The 22,255-nt window shown below is 43.6% G+C and overlaps 1 protein-coding gene across 1 annotated transcript; it reads left to right on the top strand.

Annotated features, from left to right (window-relative positions):
* The first annotated feature begins 8,341 nt into the window (after window positions 1–8,341).
* On the top strand, window positions 8,342–16,074 carry LOC310985951 (fibroleukin). The gene is made up of 6 exons (XM_083971631.1): window positions 8,342–8,433; window positions 10,538–10,715; window positions 11,248–11,325; window positions 12,397–12,509; window positions 12,656–12,945; window positions 15,409–16,074. The coding sequence occupies exons 1-6, from the start codon at window positions 8,398–8,400 to the stop codon at window positions 15,746–15,748; spliced, it is 1,035 nt and encodes a 344-aa protein (XP_083827757.1). The 5' UTR covers window positions 8,342–8,397; the 3' UTR covers window positions 15,749–16,074.
* Window positions 16,075–22,255: the final 6,181 nt, after the last annotated feature.

The following is a 22,255-nucleotide window of genomic DNA, read 5'->3' as shown; positions in this document are numbered from 1 at the left end:
CGTACTGACGCCTCTGGTCCAGGATCAGCTGGTTGAGTTCATGGACCAGACACATCCACCTGCTTTGAAACACAGGTGGGCCTAAAAATAAGAAAAATGTATTTTAAAACTTATGAATAATTATAGTTTGTCATTTAAAGGGACAGTTCAACATTTTGTCAAATCACCCTAACACCATTATCATAATAATAGGCTAATTATAATAATAAACTCCAGTCTCAGACAGTGGCAGGTTTAAAAAATTGGAGTTTATGAACAAAGAATCTGTGGAAGTTTTACACAATTTCTAAAAACTCCAACAATAATTGTTGATAACCAGGATAAATTAAAGGTGTACAGAAAAGAAAATTGAATTTGAGCCCACTTTGGGTCATAAAATTAATGTGATAACTCATCTTTCATACGTTGTAGGCCAAACTTTGTGCAAAATTCTATTTTTGAGTAAATCCGGGATGAAAGTGTGTATTTTTTTTTTCGCATTGGATAATGCAGGCGCACGGATTATACGTCAGCCTGTACACGATTCACTAGCCACTGCTATTGGATCCGTAATCCGTCATTCAAACGTCTGAGACACGCACACACACGGAGCTCGGGCTCGCCCCAAGCTTTGAATATCCCGCCCGCTCGATAACGACCAATCAAATTCGTTTCCCTCACTCGGGTAAACTCGTGTTGCAGCTCGTGACAACTCGGCGCGACAAACAGGACAAACGGCCATTTCTGTACACCTTTAAAGCAGAAGTAAGTGATCCGGTCGTTTTGGCCATAGACTGTGGTTTTGGCTAACTTCTAGTCAGCCGATGGAGTTAGCAGTCCCCACCCTCGTCATGGATCTATTGGTCCTCGTCCCTACGTCACCACATTCACGCGCATCCCATGGCTGCACATACAGCCCTTCATGCCGTTCTCTCTCCTCATTAGATAAAGGTTGTAGGATACAAGGAAATAAAATAACAGTTTTCTCCTCGGCTTACAGCAGAGCAGAGTGACTGACAGACCCGTGTTTCGGACCAAACACTCTATGTAAGTGATTGCTGTCGGAACTTAAGATATAACTATTTAAGACTTATATTAACACAAATATTCCGCTTACTTCTGCTTTAAGTCCATTAAAGCTAATAAAAATGAATTAAACTCAGGTGATTTCCTAATTCATGGTATGTTTTTTTGTTGTGTTTTTTTTTTTACAACAAACTTTAATATCTGTAACAAGACATGTATAAATCAGCATCTACAGCTTAACATTTTCCTCAAACTAATCATTTCTGTTCCTCATGTTCATGAGGTTTAAAAGGAATCTCAGGCCAACTTGTTACGTCTTTAAAGTTTAAAGGGATAGTTCAACATTTAGTCAGATCCTCCTCTCACCATAATCCCTGTAGTCATAGCAGTAGGTTCATCACCTTTAATTATCGGTGCATGTTGTTTTGAGATCGGCGGGGCAGAGACGTGAGCTGCTCAGTGAACACAATGGAGGTGAACGGGTACAGGTCCCCTGTCCCTCATCAAACTCATCAAATACACAATCCAACAACTCCACAACGCTCTGGTGGACAAGTTGTGACCTGCACATTCACCACACTAGGAAATAATAACGTATGAAGCAAATACTCTGAACTACTTTCTCTTTTGAAATCCCTCTGCCCAGCAGCCATGTCTGGAATGTAGTTCCGGCTGCATTTGCCTCTAAAACATCTCTGTCTCTAATGTTACATGATTATTTCATAGCGATAGGCTATATAATAATAACAAAACAACTTTTTTATTTTGGAGGCTCTGGAAAATTGTCTGACACAGAAACCAGGTTCTGAAACGTCACCAGTTCAAGTTTCTACTGGACAATCTCACTCCTGAAATAACACACATCATTAACACATCATAAGTCACCTTAAATGAGCCAGATGTGACATAATTCTGCGCCATACACACTATAACTTCACTGTAGGATCACGTCCATCACTCAGACTCAAACTCCCCTAAAATAAGACAGATGATCTAAAATAAATGTATACGCTTATAGAGAGTTTGTAAATCTAAACTTGAATCATCCTCCTCCCACTCATTACCAGTGATGGGAATAACGGCGTTAAAATAAACGGCGTTACTAACGGCGTTATCTTTTTCAGTAACGAGTAATCTAACTAATTACTATTTCCACCGTTACAACGCCGTTACCGTTACCGACAATTAAATGAGGCGCGTTACAAACTACTCAGTGAAGCCGTTGTCCTCCGACTTGGCTCATCTCATCTCAGTCACAGAAGCTGCTAAACTGTTGTTGTTTTTTTCCTCCTCTCCTTTGGTGAGGGGAGGGGGGAGGAGGGAGGGACGAGACAACCGCATAAGTGATGATGATTGGTTGAGGCAGAGTAAGGTTTCATGCTAAGCCAATCAGAGGCAGTGTTCAGTTTGTACACAAACCACACACGCACGCAGTTTAGCCTCACACACACAAACTAGCAGAGGGAAGCTGCCGAGATCGGAGGGAAAGTGGAAACAGACACTACTTTAATCTCCCTGAGGTAAAAGACAAGAACATGTGAGGTGTAGCTACATTATGTCCCGGAGCGAAGTGTTTGTCCTGAGCTTCTGCTCACCTGACTCTGTGCAGCTTCTTCATTAAATCCAAACAGTCCGACACAGCGACGCACGGCTCCTCTTGACTCTAAAGTCTCTGTAGCTCATCAGCTGGAACTCTTCCAGAGCAGCTACAGCAGCGTTGTGACCTCAACCATGGTTGGTGAGAGCAGAAATGTTGTTGTTGTAGTGAAAATGGGCGGGCTCGTGAAGACGCGAATTTACACAAAGTCAAAACGAGCGATAAATCGCATTTCTCGCGTATCTCGCGTTTGGTCGCGCGTATAAACTCGAGCGAAAAAAAAGCGTTCCTCGTGTTTGGCGGGAAGCCCCTTGCGGGTCTTCCCGCCAAACACGATGAAAAGGACGAAGACGCGAAGGTCCCGTCGCCATAAAAGAATCGGGTGTAGCGTCGCAAAAAAAAAAAAGTCGCGTCTACCGCGTCTCGCGCCTAATCGCGTCTCGCGCCTAATCGCGTCTTTGCGTCACGGCCTTTTACACCGCGGACGTAACGAATAAACGGTGACGGTGTGAACGAACAACATAGAACAGGACCAGACGTGGCGTTGTTTCCTCTTTTCACCTACAGCTCCACTCTCCCTTACTTACACTAACTACTGTTATTGTTGAGGCCAGATAATTGTGGGGTTTGTAGTTTTTGACCAATCGTGTGCTCTTTCTTTTTGTGATTTTTCCGGTTCACACATGTTTTTTTTTTTAGGGGCAAATGCGAGTGAAATGCTCGCCCATGGTGGGCATAAGAAAGTTTAAGTGCATACATATTTTATGATGCTGTGTATTATATATTTAAGACCATCTTAGAATTTTCTAATAAATTTAATACTTTTTAAGGCCTTAATTTTAGATACATGAATTTAAGACTTTTTAAGGATCCGCAGATACCCTGTTGTGCGCTCGCAGCAGGACAGATAATCAGATGGATAATCGGTAAAGTTAATAATTTCACTTAATGTGGCCATGAATAAATTAATTTTGACGTTTCACCTGTTATTAAAGCAGATATCAGCTTCACGGCCGTTTCGGCTAATGCTGCGTTCAAGGCAGGCTTTTGAAACCGTAAATTACAGCTTCAAGTCACAACTACGACTTGGTAGCGTTCCAGGTAGTGTTGTCACGATACCAACATTTTGGTACCGGTATCGGTACCAACATGTTTTTCGATACTTTTCGATACTTTTCGGTACTTTTCCACATAAAAAGAGAACACAAAAAATGTCATTATTGGCTTTATTTTAATAGAAAAATTTTGGACCATAAAACAGGAAATCAGTAAACAGTTACTGCTGCTGCAGGATTAACATTCCATCTATATTAATCTGAACTCTTCCTAAATTAAAAAATGTCTGTTTAAAAATGAACATCAACTTGTTTTCTTTGCATTATTTGAGGTCTGAAAACACTGCATCTTTTTTTGTTATTTTGACCAGTTGTAATTTTTGGGAGAAATTGTTATCAGTAGTTTATAGAATGAAACACAAATGTTCATGTTACTCAAACATACACCTATTGTTTCCCATATGTAGACCAAATTGATTCTGTTCCCCCCACCCCATCAACGCAATATCGTTCCGTTAATTCATCTCTGCGTAGCGCTGCTTCGCCGTGCTCACTCACTCACAGAGAGAGAGAGAGAGAGAGAGACAGAGAGAGCATGCAGCCAGTGGTGATCCGCGGTAAAAACAAAACTTATTAACGAGGCTGTGGCGGCCGTCTCTCTCTTGCGCGCGGCGCACACACACAGACACACACACAAACACAGGCACATGGACAGGTGGCGCTGTAACGGTAATGATAAAAAGCACCTTGCTTCGTTTGTGACTCGCTCTCTCGCTCCTCGCGGCTCAAATTACAATGCGGCGACTTCACGCGGTGACGTCACCGCTGCTGGCGGCGCAGAATGAAAGTACCGGTCCCATCTAAGCGCAGTATGGTACCGTTTTAAATGCGTTAGTACCCCGGTACCAATCTAGTACCGGTATACCGTGCAACCCTAGTTCCAGGTAACCCGTAGCTCGTGTTTTTACCATCCTGTTGTCTGTGAAAGTTCCCTAACGGCCACTCGTAACTTCCGACCCGTGAACTCGTACCAGATCGAACTGGTATGACTTCACAGGAAGGAAAAACACAAAGTACGAGTTTCTTTGAACGCACCATGAGTTAGCAGCCCCCGCCCTTGTCAGGCATCAATTGGTCCTCGTGCTACGTCACCACATTCACGCGCATCCCTTGGCTGCACACACAGCCCTTCATGCCGTTCTCTCTCCTCATTGGATAACACTTGTATCCCACAAGGAAAATTTTCTCCTCGGGTTACAGCAGAGCAGAGTGACGGAGAGACTCGTGTTTAGGCTGAAATACTTCATGTAAGTGATTGCTGACGGAAAATAGGACTATTTAGGACTTATATTAACAAAAACATTCCACTGATATCTGCTTTAAACGCAAATCTTGAATAGGTCTCCGCTGTTTTCACATTTAAAAAGGTCTTTGTTGTCTTTGTACAGAGACAATATGAGATTTGCTTGTAGCCACAGCACTTAAAAAACCCACTGTAACCTATTTTCATAGGCACACCAGCCTCGCTTTCAATAAAACACACACTCGCATTCCATAATTGCGATCAGTGAAATATATGAAAACAATAAAATACAATTTAAAAATGAGAGAAAAAAAATCCAAATTCTTCGACATATTTAAACTTAAAAAAAAGAAAGAAAAAGTAACGCAATAGTTACTTTCCCTGGTAACTAGTTACTATTATAGTGAAGTAGTGGAGTTACTAACTCAGTTACTTTTTGGGAGCAGTAATTAGTAACTATAACTAATTACTTTTTAAAAGTAACGTTCCCAACACTGCTCATTACTGATATTTTTTCATCCTTGTATCATCAACATACAATAAGGAGACTGATGCCTTCAGTGTTTGGACATGGAGTCTCTACTCTGACGTCCGACCACTAGAGGACGCTGTCGTTTTATCCTGAAGTGAGTCTTCAGCCTGCAGCCGTGTTTCCACCACACAGGTTAGAGATGGATGAGTGATCTTCTTTATGCTGCCTGTGTGTGTGTGTGTGTGTGTGTGTGTGTGTGTGTGTGTGTGTGTGTGTGTGTGTGTGTGTGTTGCTGCTCAGTCTGAGGTGACGATGGTGAAAACGCTGAGTCTGTTTATCAAATCAGAGGATTATCTCATCTGATAATACCTACTGACACACACACACACATGAAAGGATCCACAAACAGCTCATCATCATAATCCGCAGGAAATACCAGGAAAAGCTCTGACAATTAATTAACACACCGACACACACACACACACACACACACACACACACACACACACACACACACACACACACACACACACACACACAGTAAATACAATTATGAAACATTCAGAGAGGATTGTGTGTGTTTTGCCTTTTTCAAAATAAGACGTTTACTAAATAGACCAGTGTGTGATGTGTGATACCGCTGCAGTCATGACGTGTTTATGTGACATTATATAACTCAAAAACTTATTTTACCTTCTTGCAGAAATGTCAGTGTGAAGAGCTGCAGATATAAACTATGATGTCGTCATGTCAGGTGAGAGTGGAGGTGAGTTAGGAGGATTATGATGTCATTTCCTCTTCATCTTCATCTCAGATCTTTACAGAGCTGCTGAGCTGCAGGATGAAGCTGTTGCTTCTGACTTAGACTTTCTTTATTGTCATTGCACAAGAAACACAACAGTGATTTTTGGCGACGAAATGTCGTTGCTCGGAAGGACACAGAAATAAACAATATTAAATAGATCTGTAAACAATACAAACATATAAATATAAATATGATCTATATAATTGGTGCAAGTAAAAAGGAGCTGAATAATAATAATAAAATAATAATAGCGGTGTAAAAAAATAAAAGTGTATTAAAGGGATAGTTCAACATTTTGGCAAATTGGCCCATTGCCATAATCCCTATAGTCTTAGCAGTAGGTTCTTTACCTTTAATTCTCAGAGCTACGCTACGGAGGCTCATGGGATTTCTTGGTTTCTCAAGAACGTTACCGAATGACAGAGTTGTTTTAGAGGTAAATTCTAACTCTGTCTGGTAACGTTCTGTTATTATCTCATAGCGTGGTGAATGTGCAGGTCACAACTTGTCCACCAGAGCGTTTTGGAGTTGTTGGATTGTGTATTTGATGAGTTTGATGAGGGAATTATGGCAATGCAGGCCAATTTGCCAAAATGTTGAACTATCCCTTTAAGAACATTGTAGCAGCAGAGTGGAGATTATTGCACACATCAAAGGTATAAAGATGTATCAGAGGTATATAGGAGTGATACATGAGATGTATAAATACAAAACTACAGATTGACTGATCCAAGTGTGTGTGTGTGTGTTTTTGTGTGTTTGTGTGTGCGTGTGTGTGCACATGTGTGTTTGTCCTTCTGGTTACAGGGAGTGTGTCTCTGCTCTCTGCTGTTTATGGAGGAATTCCTGCTCTCTCACCTATTGACGCTGAGTCTTTTACAACCTCTTTTCGGGGGGAAACTCAGTTTGTCAACACAAACACGGACGCACAAAGGACACGAGGCGCCGCCACGGCCATCGCCGCTGCTGCTGCTGCTGCTGCTGCTGCTGCTGCTGCTACTGCTGCTGCTGCATACCTGAAGCATCTGCTGCAGCTTCATCTGCACAAACACCAAACACCACCACCATCACCATCATCATCATCACGTGAAAAACACGAGTGGAGGAGGACACACAGGTACACACACAGCTCAGGAACAAAAAGAGTGTGTGCATGATATTACAGGATGTAGTGAGGTCGTGTGTGTGTGTGTCAACATGCAGCTCAGCTCTGTGTGTGGCTGTGTGGGAGAGAGAGAGAGAGAATGAGATGAGTTAAAGAGATGGACAGATTGTGTGCGTGTGTGTGTGTGTGTGTGTGTGTGTGTGTGTGTGTGTGTGTGTGTGTGTGTGTGTGTGTGTGTGCGTGTGCGTCAGGGGGTGGGTGCATTAGTGCGTGTCAGACAGCAAAGAGTGCTGCAGTTATCTAGGAATCTGAGCCAAAGCAACCTCAGTACTGACGGAGAGACAGAGAGAGAGAGGGAGAGAGAGGGAGGAGTGAGTAAAGAAGAAGAAGAGAAGAGAAGAGAAGGAGAGAAGAGAGGAGAAGAGGAGAGAAGAGGAGAGAAGAGAAGAGAGGAGAAGAGGAGAGAAGAGGAGAGGAGAGAAGAGAAGAAAATAGAAGAGAAGAGGAGAAGAGAAGAGAAGAGAAGAGAAGAGAAGAGAAGGGAAGAGGAGGATGAGAGAAGCACAGAGAGGAGAAAACATAAACTGACTTTGTTTCCACCTGAAGAGACTCAGAGAGAGAAGGCTGAAGTCTGAAGAGACTCATCATCATCATCACCACCTCCTCCTCCTCCACCGGCAGCAGCAGGACGAGCAGCGACCACCGGCCCAGAGGGAAGAGACGAGGCCCGGACCAGGACCAGGACCAGGACCAGGACCAGGACCAGAGTTCACACCTCCACCAAGGTTTTTCCCATGATGCCTCTGGGCTCCCTCGGCGTGCTGCCTCTGCTGCTGTCGCTGTACGTGGGAGCGCTGCTCTGTTTAGATGCTTCCCCGGCCTGCACGCAGCCGCCCTGCAGGGACAGTCTGGTGGCGGCGCCCCCCCAGCCCCAACAGCCCGGCTCAGGGGCTACAGGGGCTACAGGGGCTGCAGGGGTGGGTACGGTGGCCTGCGAGGGTCAGACCGGGACAGCAGCAGCAGCAGCCTGCAGGACGGGGGATTCCCCTCCAGCCATGCCGGACGCTGCAGCTCTGAGGATGGAGCCCAAGGTAGGTGACAGGAGTTTTATCAGTTCACAGATCTTGTAGAATAAACTTTATTGTCATTGCACATGTAGAATGAGACTTTGTAGGTTCATATAAAAATGTCATTTTGAATTGAGCTTGTCTGCAGGATTATCATGCACTTGACAGACATTGTTGATATTGGCATTGGTATCAGTGGACAAGGTCTGACTTTATAAATGGCAGAGGGACATTTTACATGTTTAGAAAAAATGTCGACTAAGGGCTGGGAGAAGTTTCAGAGCTACCCGTGGCTTCTCTGCGTTACGGTTGCAAATGGATACCACTTTTCTTCGTAACAAAAAGACACACCAAAAAACATCCAAATACCTCCATGCTGCTCGTATGTAATGTCCCTCTTGTATTGAAGCCCAGGAAGAGGAGCTTCCGCTACAAACAAGCTTGAAATATAGACTTATTTAATTTTTTCCGGAACAATTTCGCATTTCGGGGCTTCAATACAAGACAGACATTACATACGAGCAGCATGGAGGTATTTGGATGTTTTTTGGTGTGTCTTTTTGTTACGAAGACAGTTGGTATCCATTTGCAACTGTCATATGGACATGCACTGCTACGCCGAGACACCCTGTAACTCAGAGAAGCCACGGAGGACTCTGAAAAATCTCCCAGCCCTTAGTCCACATGAGGGGGAGGAGATAATGAGTGCAATTTGAATTTTGGGTGAACTATCCCTTGATGGGGGTGCCTGCTCCATGTCTCCCTCAGTTTGGGGGTATCTGGTTTGTCCAATCATTGGTTTTATAGACTTTACAGACATCAGATTAGTCTAAACCGTGATATAGTGACATGACAAATTAGATAAATATAGCAAAACTCTCGTCTGTCACTATTGTTCTCATGCTGGTTTTGTAAAACAACAAGGCGATTCGTTCTGGGGAACCAAAATGTCTAGAGCCGGCCCTGGAGGCAGAGGACAGTGAGGAGGTTCAGATCCATCAGCTGACTCTGACTCTGTCTCTGACCCTGAGCCTCGGTCGGTTCATTCACACGTGCCAACAACAACAACTGAGCAGCAGCGTAGTAGCTGAGAGCCGTGAGGCCCCGGGGCCCGGTGGGTGGGTCGGCCGGTCGTCTCTCTGGGGGACGACGGCGGCTCACTAAAGTTGGCAGCGGCTCACAGAGCGGAGCAGCCAGCCAGCGACTCTCTCAGCAATCACAGGAGGATAAAACCAGACCTGCTGCTTTAAAAATGTCCTCGTCAGACGGCCGCGCTGAGCTCATGCAGCAACAGGTGTCGAGTTAGAGAGGGACGTGATCACAAAGGCTGATGTAAGTGTAAAGAGACGGATGCCACCGAGATGTCACCTTCCCTCCAAACCAGTGGATGATACACACACAGACACACACACTCAGGGTTCCCACTCTTTCCTTGAAATAGTTTTCCAGACCAGGACCACACCAAACACTAACACCCCCGTTCTTGTACCTTATTTTGTACATTATGGAATAATCTCTGACATGCTGAGAAATTATCAGGGCCGGCCCTAGGATTTTCGTGGCCCTAAACAAGATTTTGTTTGTGGCCCCCAAAGCACTCCAAGAGCAAACACCAAATCACACAGGCATATAATAAAGATGGACGAATTGAACAAATCTCTTTAGGTTTTCCAGGTTTTCCAGGACGCTGCCTCCACTTTAAAGGGACAACGAGGAGTTTCTATTTGGTTATAAAAAAGTCTCATATTAATGTGGATGAATCTCCGTTACCCACACTTGTTAATGGGCCCATTTTCAATAAATATATCGTTTTGTCTCTATCGTTATTTTGTTATTTTAATTAATGGTGGAAGTGCTGGGTGAGCCGACCAGCGTTTCTGGTCGGAACTACGACGGTATGTGATCGTCTTCGAACCTCTGACTTTAATTCTTGATGAATGAAAACATTCTTGGCAAGACGTCTGTTTTGCGCCGGTCCAAGAATTTCACCGTGCGTGCGGAGGCTCATGGTAAATGTAGTATGAGAACACTTCGCTTTCCAAAATTCCTCGTTGTCCCTTTAACACACAACGAGGCTTCGTTCACTGATCTGTCCCTCTCTGTGTCGTCTCTGTGTCGTGTGTTGCAGGCCGGAGGCGTCAGGGAGCGTCTGGTTCAGCTGCAGCGCTGCATGAGGTCGGTGCAGGAGACCGGCGGCACCGACAGCAACTCTCTGGGGGCCATCTTGGCTCTGATGGCCGCCGTGCTGACGGAGTGTGACCTCCACTGTCACAGCCAGACCCTCGGAGCGATGGCCCAGAGGCTGGGTGAGCAGGACACACACACACACACACACACACACACACACACACACACACACACATATACACACACACACACATGCCAGTGCAGCGACTCCCCCACACATAGTAAACAGAACCTGAATGAGGTCTGCTAAGTGTCGGTCATAGGTGAGTGCATAGGAATTTAACTGCAAAGAAGAACTATGTGTACACACACACACACACACACACATGCACACAGACACAGACACAGAGAGACACACACTAGAAGCTTCTTCTTGTTCTTGTTCGTCTTCATCTTCTTGTTCTTGTTCTTCTTCATCTTCATCTTCATCTTCATCTTCTTGTTCTTGTTCTTCTTCATCTTCATCTTCTTGTTCATCTTCATCTTCATCTTCTTGTTCTTGTTCATCTTCTTCTTCTTCTTCTTCTTCTTCTTCTTCTTCTTCTTCTTCTTCTTCTTCTTCTTCATCTACCATCTTCATCTTCATCTTCATCTTCATCTACTTGTTCTTGTTCTTGTTCTTCCTCCCTGTGATGGTCTGATCTCTGACAGAAAGTGCAGCTGTGGGCAGAGACGGAGAGAGAGACCTGCTGCTCTTCCTGAGGAGCATCACACAACACCCACCTACAGGTGAGGAGGGGGTGGGCTGGGGAGGGGGGGGGGGGGGGATCACATGACCCAGGTGTTGTTGTTTGGTCGCTAAGGTGAATAAAGATGCATTGTGTCAAAAACAGTGATGGGAACAACGGCAAGACTGATGGCGCTACGAGTAATCAAAAAAGTTTCTGACAATAAAATGCTCCGTTATACTTGACTCAAGATGTCCCATCACAAAATAATAATACATCTGTTAAAATGTAGCCTACATTACAGTATATACACATTTTTTTTCAGTGCACCAACTGGTTGGAAAAAAGACATTTATCTGGAACTCACTCCGTATCCCTCCGCCTGTCTGTGTGGAGGAATACTGTGTGAGTTGGTTAGTTCCAGATAAACAGGAGGGTTAGGGAGGAGGAGCCCAAGTAATTTGACATATTTGAGCATTTTATTTAAAAAAAAAACAAACACAATAGTTACTTTTCCTGGTAAATATTACTTTTATAATGTAGTTGTATGTTACGTTTCTAACTCAGTTACTTTTTTGGGACTTTTTCACAAAGTAATGTGCCCAACACTGTGTCAAGAATATCAAAGTTCTGGTCGTGTGTATCTAAGGAAATTACAGCAATATTATTATATTATAGTTTCCTATTGAGGCTGCACCTTTAAACAGTTGTTGAGTTATAGATGTGAAAAGATCAAGACTACGACAATAAAATGTATATTATTTAATTGGATCAGTGAGAAACCTCCCACTCTATAACTCAATGGTACAAAGACATTGAGTTTTTCCTATGGAAAGCCTAAGTGCCAAGTTTTATTTCTTTCTGTTTTATTTTCTGTTTTGTCTTGTTTTCTGTTTTTCTTTGCATTTTCTACTCCAGTTATAGATAGATAGATCCGACCACTACTTACTGTACGGTTACATGCATTGTTGTAATGTAAATTCTGAAAATAAACTAAAATCTGAGTATTACGTAAAAAGAAAAGATGCACTGTGTGTGTGTGTGTGTGTGTGTGTGTGTGTGTGTGTGTGTGTGTGTGTGTGTGTGTGTGTGTGTGTGTGTGTGTGTGTGTGTGTGTGTGTTTCCCATGCAGTCGCCCCCGTGGAGAAGCTGCATCCTCAGGATTGTGCAGAGATTTACAGGCTCGGCATCAAAGAGAATGGCATCTACACCATCCAGCCCGACCTGCAGCGAGCAGCTCTGGAGGTATTTCAGATCCACCGACCGCGCTCATAAAACTCAGAGACAAGCCCCTCCCTCTCCGTGCTGCCGCGCTGCTTTTAGAGATGAGCCTGCTATCTGTGGATCTGTGGCTTTGTGACATCAAAGTCCTCCTTGTTGTTGTGGTTCAGGCTAAATGTGACATGGAGACGGCGGGCGGTGGTTGGACAGTGATCCAGAGCCGGCAGGACGGGTCGCTGGACTTCAACAGGACGTGGCAGGAATACCGGGACGGCTTTGGAAGTCCGCAGGGAGAGCACTGGCTGGGGAACGCTGCCCTGTCCGCCCTCACCTCCTCCTCCTCCTCCTCCTCCTCCTCCTCCCCCGGGCAGCACCAGCTCCGCGTCGAGCTGGAGGACTGGCACCACCAGAGCCGCCAGGCCACCTACAGCAACTTCAGGGTGGCCTCGGAGGCACAGAGGTGAAACACACACACACACACACACTGGTCAGAGAGTCCACCCTCTCTAGAATAATTATGAATAAAATGTCAGACTAAAGTTCAGAAAAAAGATCAGAAATTAAACTTAAAGGGATAGTTCACCCAAAATTCAAATTGCACTCATTATCTACTCACCCTCATGTCGACTAAGGGCTGGGAGAAGTTTCAGAGTTATCTGTGGTTTCTTCATAGCAGTGCATATCCATATAACGGTTGCAAATGGATACCACTTTTCTTCGTAACAAAAAGACACACCAAAAAACATCCAAATACCTCCATGCTGCTCGTCTGTAATGTCCGTCTTGTATTGAAGCCCCAAAATGCGAAATTGTTCCAAAAAAAATTAAATAAGTCTATATTCCAATCCAATTTGGACGGACCAGGAAGAGGAGCTTCCGCTACAAACAAGCTTGAAATATAGACTTATTTAATTTTCGGAACAATTTCACATTTCTTCAATACAAGACGGACGTTACATACGAGCAGCATGGAGGTATTTGGATGTTTTTTGGTGTGTCTTTTTGTTACGAAGAAAAGTCCATTTGCAACCGTTATATGGACATGCACTGCTACGCCGAGACCCCCTGTAACTCAGAGAAGCCACGGAGGACTCTGAAACGTCTCCCAGCCCTTAGTCGACATGAGGGTGAGTAGATAATGAGTGCAATTTGAATTTGGGGTGAACTATCCCTTTAACTTCCAGTGGGAGTGTCTCCCTGCAGCATCCCGTGACTCAAACTGATTCAAACCTAAATGTTCAGGGACTTTAAAGGAGACATATTCTGCCTCTTTTCCACCAATGTAAAACAGTTCCCAGGTTCTTAAAGTCAAAATCCTCCAAGGATCAAACATCACAGCTCTCTCTGTTCACAACGGCTGGTTTCAGTGTCTGTCCCTTTAAATGCAAATGAGCCACTGCTCGCCAGGCCACGCCCCCTTCTACAGGTAGGGGTGGGATTATGCTAATTAGAAAACTAATGACATCATTGTCAGACAGCAGAGGGAACAGCTGGTAAAACCACATGGATTTCAACCTCAGGAGCCTGAACATCACTGATTTATTTGTCAATTCTAACTCAGATATTTGTTAAAGGAATAGTTCACCAAAAAATGAAATTCACCCTCATGCTGATGAATACTCCAGAGTAGTTTTTTATTCCTCAAAGTGCATCTGGAGACCCGGGAGGCCGGTTCCTAGTCCAACCAAAACTTTATATGAGAGTAATAGGGCCCGACACAAAAACGTCCATAAAACTACACAAAAACCATTTAATCTTCCTCCACACTGCTCGTCCACTGCAATCCAAGTGTCCTGAAGGGAGATAGTCCAGACTTTACTGGAAACAACGTCATTTAGTTTTTTAGTCCCAGCCTGGTCAGCTGCGTACATGAACTGATGAAGCCTCTTGGATGAGAGGTGAAACGTCTTCCTAGACAAATAACTAAGTCCAGTTGCTTTCGATTTAACCTCCTTTGAAATACTATGACCTGGACAAATGAGAATATGCACCGGCCAACGTCATTTAGGCAAGTCCGGTCACGTCTGTGCATCGCGTGAGCGCGAGAGCGCGCACCAGGCAAATTCAATACAGGACTGTTTAGGCTGTAAAAATGTCCTAAATGAGGTTGTTTCCAGTAAACTCTGGACTATCTCCCTTCAGGACACTTGGATTGCAGTGGATGAGCAGTGTGGAGGAATATTAAATGGTTTTTGTGTAGTTTTATGGAGGGTTTTTTTTACTCTCATATTAAGTTTTCGTTGGACTAGGAACCGGCCTCCCGGGTCTCCAGATGCACTTTGAGGAATAAAAAACTACTCTGGAGTATTCATCAGCATGAGGGGGAGTCACTAATGACTGGATTTCATTTTTTGGTGAACTATTCCTTTAAAGAGCCTTCACAAAGTGATATTTCCATAATACGTCCTTGCATTGCAGCATTAAAGGACAAATATTTATATATAATATATATACATATATAATATTTTAGGTCTAACAGAATGAATCTGCAGATTTTCTTTTTACTGTCTCCTGTTCTGCAGGAGTTCTGTCTGTCCCTGCATCGCCACAGCAACGTAGAATGGGAGTGGACAGATCTTAGGCTGTTTAGGCTTTTTACATCCCACAAAACCACAATTTTGTCCACAGACAGCGTCAGATGTTTTCAAACATACACTGAGGGGTTTGTTTGTAAACTAGAGCCCAGGTTGAATTTACCTGGAATTGTCCTTTAACTTGGTGATAAGATCCACAGATTCAGAGTCTTCAGCATCCACAAAGAAAGATGGAGCGTGTGTTTTGCTTTTTTGACTGGTGTGTGTACTGTAGGTTGTGTGTGTTTCCTGCTACACACACACACACACACACACACACACACACACACACACACACACACACACACACACACACACACACAAACTCTCTCTCTCCTGTTGTTTCCCAGGTATCGTCTGACGGCCCGTGAGTACTCTGGAGACGCAGGAAACGCCCTGAGCTACAGCAAACGGTACAACCACGACGGCCGCGCCTTCAGCACCGCCGACCGAGACCACGACCGCTACGCGACCGGGAACTGCGGGCACTACTACGGCGCCGGCTGGTGGTTCGATTCCTGCCTGGCCGCCAACCTGAACGGACGGTACTACCGGGGGCGCTACAGCGGCGTGACCAACGGGATCTACTGGGGCACGTGGTACATCCTGACGGACGGACGCACGGGGGAACGCTACTCCTTCAAGAGGGTGGAGATGAAAACACGACCCAGGAACTTTGTGGGAAACTAAAGATGAAGGAGACACAAGAGAAGTTCTGAGACCACACTGAAAAATGTCACTGAATCTTTTATCATCTCATTTCTGCCCTTTGCAAATGGTCGACAATAAAGCAGGGCTATTCGATTACACATTCAGTTGAGCCAGATTTTTAAAAATCAAGAAATGTATCTGGGCCAGACATTTTCAGCGGCTTATGGTTTTAAACTAACACAAATTATGTATTTTGAAAAACAAGAACTGTTTATTCATTGTTTCCCTTTAAAAAATTTGTCACATTTGACAAAGGCACATCAAAAGTGCATAAAAACAATGAAAAAAGCTTTAACTGAACAGAAACTGAGGTAGTGGCAATACTTCACTCCACTTATGAAATAAAAAATAAACATCTTGTTCATATCTAAACCCAGGCACCAATCAAAGTGCATAAAAAAATTAAAAAGTGCCCAGTATTAGCAATAACTTGCTTCCCTTATGAATTAAAATAAACATTTTGGTGACCTAGGCACAGTGTTCACAGTATGTGAAGGCTCATGGTTCAGGTTTTTCTACATTTCTTATGGGACCCTGGGTCGGGCCACTCTGGGGTTGAATAGACCGGCAATAAAGTATTTTATATTCTATTATAATTTATCTGTCAATCATAAAAACAAAAACAAACAAATACTGTAAATAACAGGTCCAGACACACTCCTGCCCCCCCCTGAAGTCAATGAATGAAATAAGATCTGTGTCAACATAAACAAGATATTTTCACATTTTGTTCTATCACATAAAAATATTTCACAGAATTTGTCACCTGTGTTTTTGTTTTGTTTAAGCTTTACGAGACCAGTCTGTGTTTATACATGTGTCCAGATTTACACTTTTAAGAAGAAAAGCTGATGAAGAAGAAGTAAAGGTGCTCAAACTACATGTTGGATATGTAATGGTAATGATCTTGAAGTCAGACGACTGTGGCTCAACTAAAGCCTCAGTGTGAGCGGCTGCAGCTGTTTGAGCTTCTGTTTGAAAGCAGAAATCATTTCTAGATAAACTGTCATGTTTCTTAATAACTGATGTGACACAGCTCATGTTTTACTTCAGGAAGTATCAGAGGGATTTCAGATTCTTCTCTTGGTGTGCAGTGTCTTGGTTACTGTGTTTTAGAGCAGTTTTCTAACAGTTGTTGAGGCTGAGTTCACATTACACTACATTTGAGATTAAATCTTTTACTGTTTATTTTGTAGAAAAATCATTACAATAAACAAAGGAATAGATACTGAATACACTGCTTCTGCTACACTGTTCTATTTGTGATCGCGTAAAACTACAAAAACTGTCTCATAAAGAATGAATGGGATCAGGTCAAAAAACAAACAAATTATTGGAGTTTTTCAAACGTCTACTTCTCTGGCATACTTTCACCCAGAGACTCCATTCAAACTGTAAAATGTAGACACAAGTCTTGTCTATTGGTGTCTTAATCCACGCTTCAATAGGTTTTATAGTTTTTGATCAATCACTGTTCAATGACCATGATCATTTTAAGAGAAATGTTGAGATTATAATGGGTGTGTATTGCACGGAATGTTCTGGCTAGAGTGGATGACATCATCAGCTAGAGTGGGAGAAGTTGTCTGAAATTATCTGAAACCTTTCTCTTTCCACGCTGCTCATGGCCACAATTTACACTCCACACACATGATTTTTTTCCACAGTTGTAGACAAACTTGTCCTCTCTCTAACAATGTGCTCAACAAAGCAGAAAGACTTTCAGAATTCAAACTGTGAGCCTCTCAGTGCGACCAGACCCCTCTCTGCTCCTCATTGACTCTAATACAAAGATTTTCTGAGACAAGCAGAAGGGAGCCCTCTTTTTAACTCGCAAGTGTTTCCAAAATATTTCCTGTAGAAACACCAAAGTCACATCAAAGTGTTCAGAAAGTCCTTACGACGACCACGGTCTGCTTCTTGTTCTGATAGAAGCTACCGTTTTGTCAGAACAAGCCCAAATGTGAGACCAGTGCAGAGGCAGAAAATCACTCTTTTTCTCCACGTTTCTGTCTGCCTCAGCCTGGGGGGCCTCTATCGTCATTGGCAACCACCTCAAGTTGCCGTGGTAACCTCTGAGCCTCAGGCCAGAGCATTACTACCAGACATTTAAAGAGAGCCTAAGCAGAAGCAGAAGTGAAGCTCGCTATGGGACCTCAATTAGGAAAAAATCTCTATGTAAGTTAATGGGAAGAAAGACATTTTATTTCTTGTGAGCCACATAAAATAAAATTGCGGGTCTTGAGTTTGAGTTTGTTCTGATCTACACGAGACATGATCAGTGTCTGAATGTGAGGTCTGATCGGTGTTTATACATGAGACACAAGATAAATGTGATTCATCTTAAAACTTAAAGAGTTCATGGATCAAATCCTGAGTGTGAACGGTGTGTCAGACTGATGTGATTCACTGAAGTCACATCTTGTTCCTGCAGAGAAAAGCTGTTTAAACCCTAACCACCAGTCATCTCCATCTACCCACAATGCCCTCTGTTCTGCCTCCAACCCAGAGTTCACACACACACACACACGCATACACACACAGAGTCTAATTTAGAGCAGCCATTTTTCTCACCTCACCTTGTTTATACTTTCCCATGAGTGAACCTGACACACTGACCAGGGTCCTGTCGTCAGCCTCCGAAAACCACCATGCAACCAACACACACTCACACACACAATCACACACACTCACACACACAATCACACACGCATGCACGCACACACACACACACACACACACACTCTCAAACCTCAAGAGGTTTTTCATGTTGGCGTCAGGCGGGCGGCTCCCGCTGGCCGAGCTTCACTAAGGCCGCTCTGGGAGTTTAGAGATGGTGTGAGAGGTCTGAGAGAGTGTGTGTGTTTGTGTCTCTGTGTGTGTGTGTGTGTGTGTGTGTGTGTGTGTGTGTGTGTGTGTGTGTGTGTGTGTGTGTGTGTGTGTGTGTGTGTGTGTGTGAACGTCTGCACCTATTTTTCCAGTCTTCATAATGAGCCGTCAGTCTGTCCAACAAGCAGAGCGTCTAATATTAGTCAGTGAGAGGCTCAGCAGCTCTGATCTGAACACACACACACATACACACACACTTCGGTATTTCACATACACTAATTATACACACTCAGGGACATGCCAACACACACAGACACGCACAGACACACACAATGGTACATATGGAGCAGCATGATGTGCTTGACTTCATTAAAACAAGTGAACATCAGAAATAAAATGACTTAATTATTGTTTTGCAGCCGCACGCACGCACGCACGCACACACACACACACACACACACACACACACACACACACACACACACACACACACACACACACACACACACACACACACACACACACACACACAGTGCAGAGACAGGTAACCATAGGTAATCAAGGTCAGTCACCCATATGAGTCATTAAACCGCTCAGCTTTCTCATTTGATTTTCTGTGTGTCTGTGTGTGTTTGTAAATGTGTGTGTGTGTGTATGAATGTGTGCGTGCATGTGTGTGTGTGTGTGTGTGTGTCACTGTGTTGCTCTGCCCCCTGGTGGTCACTCATCAGACTGCAGAGACGGAGGAAAAGGCTTCATGTCATCTGAGGATAACTTCAAAACAGAGTCAATGAACGGATTCAGCTCCTGTTGGTCTGAGAGGAGTTTATGTTTGTTTTTTTGTTTTTTTTAGGTTCAATATCCTGAAATGTCCTTGACACTGATCAATAATCAATATTTAATATCAATGTCAATTCTTGTTCCTAAAAAAAGAGACTTTCACCTCCTTTTATTTATCTTATTATATAAAAAAAAATAAGTGATTAGTGACTCCTCTGCTGTTGGTTTCTCTCTCTGTTTCCTGTCTCTCTTTGTGTCTGACTTCATCTCTGTTGGTTCAATCTTCTGTTTCTGTTTTGACATTATTGATCAATCTGTCCTCCTCCTCCTCCTCCTCCTCCTCCTCCTCCTCCTCCTCCTCCTCCTCCTCCTCCTCTTCTTCTCTCCTCTTCTTCTCTCCATCAGTCTTGTTGACAGGGGGGGGGGGACCGAGGCCCAGGCTTGTGTCACCACAGTATCCTGCTGGCACCGTGTCTGGAGCCGGGTGATAGAGGAGCTGCAGGGCGACGAGGAGGCGTCGTTGCCCCAGGGCCGGAAGCTCAGGCTGGGGCAGCGGTTAGCCAGCAGCACCTCCTCCCTCTGAGGAGGAGGGGGGGGGATTCCCCTGTGACCTCTGTCACTTATCTCTGATGTTTCCACATGAAATCGTCAGAAGCTTATCTGTCCGCCGTGCAGCGACCTCCATGACCTCTGGATAAAAAACATTACAGTAAAGTCGTCCGATTGGTTCATGCACAGGAGGATTTAAACCATTGCCATGATCACACACTGCAAAAACTCAAAATCTTTCCAAGAATATTTGTCTTATTTCTTGTCAAAATGTCTCATTTCTAGTCAGAACTAATCTCTTTCCACTTAAAATAAGACTCATCACCTAAAAATAAACTTGTTTTTAGATCATTTTCATTTGTTTCAAACTAATTTTGACTTGAAATAAGTAGAAAAATCTGCCAGTGAAAGCAAGTTTTTTGTGCTTGTAATAAGAAAGAAAAACTTGCTCCACTGTCAGATTTTTCTACTTATTTCAAGTGAAAATCTGCTTGAAATAAGTAAAAAGTGTCTAAAAACAAGCTGATTTTACTGTAATGTCATGAGTCTTATTTTAAGTAGAATGAGATTTGTTTTGACTAGAAATAAGACAAATATTCTTGGTAAGATTTTGAGTTTTTGCAGTGCAGGAGATAAAAACATTCTCATGTGGACAGTACAAGAGGTTTTATTTTAGTTTCTTGGTCAAATCTTCTCTTTATTCAGGTGAAATTCATCCATCCACTGACTGATTGATTGATTGATTTATTGATTGATCAGCTTTACTGATGGTGCAGTGATCAGTCTGATGCAGACAGAAACACACTGCAAAAACTCAAAATCTTACCAAGAATATTTGGTCTATTTCTAGGCAAAATGTAATTTCCAGTCAAAACAAATCTAGTTATACCTAAAATAAGACTCCTCACATAAGAAGTAGCTTGTTTTTAGACACTTTTTACTTTTTTCAAGCATATTTTCACAGAAAAATCTGACAGTGGAGCAAGTTTTTCTTTCTTATTACAAGCACAAAAAACTTTCACTGGCAGATTTTTCTACTTATTTCAAGTGAGAATTAGTTTGAAACAAGTAACATTATCTAAAAACAAGTTAATTTTTAGGCGATGAGTCTTATTTGAAGTGGAAAGACTTTGGTTTCGACTAGAAATGAGACATTTTGACAAGAAATAAGACAAATATTCTTGGAAGGATTTTGAGTTTTTGCAGTGCAGGATCATGTGTGAAGGCAGAGTCAGACTGATGCAGCTCACAGCTTCACTTCACAGCAGCAGCTTCAGATGATTCTTTTATTTTTTCTTTTCTGCTGCTCGGCTGCTGCTCACTGTGTCAAACTGTGCACGTCCGACGTGAAACCAGTCGGTCTGGTCTCCAGCAGGTGGCGACGTCGCTCAGCAGCAACAGCAGCAGCAGCAGCAACAGGAGGAACTCTGGGAAATGATTCTCCCTCTTTTTCCACATGAGAAACTTCAGCTCAGCGTCGAACACGGAGATGATTCTGCTCCATGTGAGAATAAACAGTCACAGATGATACCTGGGTCAAACTCAGTGTCGATGTGTGTGTGCCTGTGTGTGTTTTAAAGCTTTATGTTGTGGTGAAGTGTGAGTTCCTCCTCTGCAGGGTTTGATGCCCAACTTTAGTTTCCCTCAAACTAAAAAAAATCACAGATCCACAGAAACAGGACGAGTCTGACTCACAAAATGTTTTAAATATGAAACAGATGACCTGATGAAGACCCAAGTGGTCGAAACGTTGTCCTAATAAATTTTTGGGAGCTCGATTATAGCAGTTGTGCGGACATTGTTTGTTTTTTCTTCTTGTCCTGCACCTGCCCATTGTCTTGGATGTGCGTGCACTGTCCTTCCTTGCTTAAATATGAAACTTCACACTGAGAAAATGAGGAAAATGCAAAATGCAGCGCTTCTGTTCCAACACTAGGGGCGTTAGAGGTCAAAGGTCAGAGCTGCTCCACAGGATAGAGACGTAAAAGACGGTGTTTCTGACTTTATGAAGCTGATTTAATGTCGAATACTGAGAGAATGAAGCTAGAAGTGAGACAGAGGAGGAGGAGGAGGAGGATCTGAAGACTCTGCAGCTCTGCTTTAACCTGCTCTCCTGTCATGGTGATCATCATCATAAGGTTTGTGTGTGGGGCGGTGGAGGGGTGCTGTCGGGTTGGGGGGGTGAGGAGGGGGGGGCTCAGGGGGAGGAAGCATGAAGCGGGTGAGGTTTGAAAGGTGTGTGAGTGTGCGAGGCCGTTAGAGGCTCTCTCCCCCCCCCTCCTCCCTGACCACACACACACTGTGCCTGCTTTTAATACTGATTCCTGC

Source organism: Trachurus trachurus (assembly GCF_905171665.1).
Source record: "Trachurus trachurus genome assembly, chromosome: 5".
Taxonomy (NCBI): Eukaryota; Metazoa; Chordata; class Actinopteri; order Carangiformes; family Carangidae; genus Trachurus; species Trachurus trachurus.
This window is presented reverse-complemented; position numbering and strand designations above follow the sequence as displayed.

Bases quoted from the DNA above. Each gene is read 5' to 3' on its own strand.
- LOC310985951 (XM_083971631.1), top strand. From the start codon at position 8,398: ATGCCGGACGCTGCAGCTCTGAGGATGGAGCCCAAG. The intron at 10,716-11,247 runs GTGAGCAGGACA...GATCTCTGACAG, and splicing joins AGCGATGGCCCAGAGGCTGG to AAAGTGCAGCTGTGGGCAGA. The intron at 12,946-15,408 runs GTGAAACACACA...GTTGTTTCCCAG, and splicing joins GTGGCCTCGGAGGCACAGAG to GTATCGTCTGACGGCCCGTG.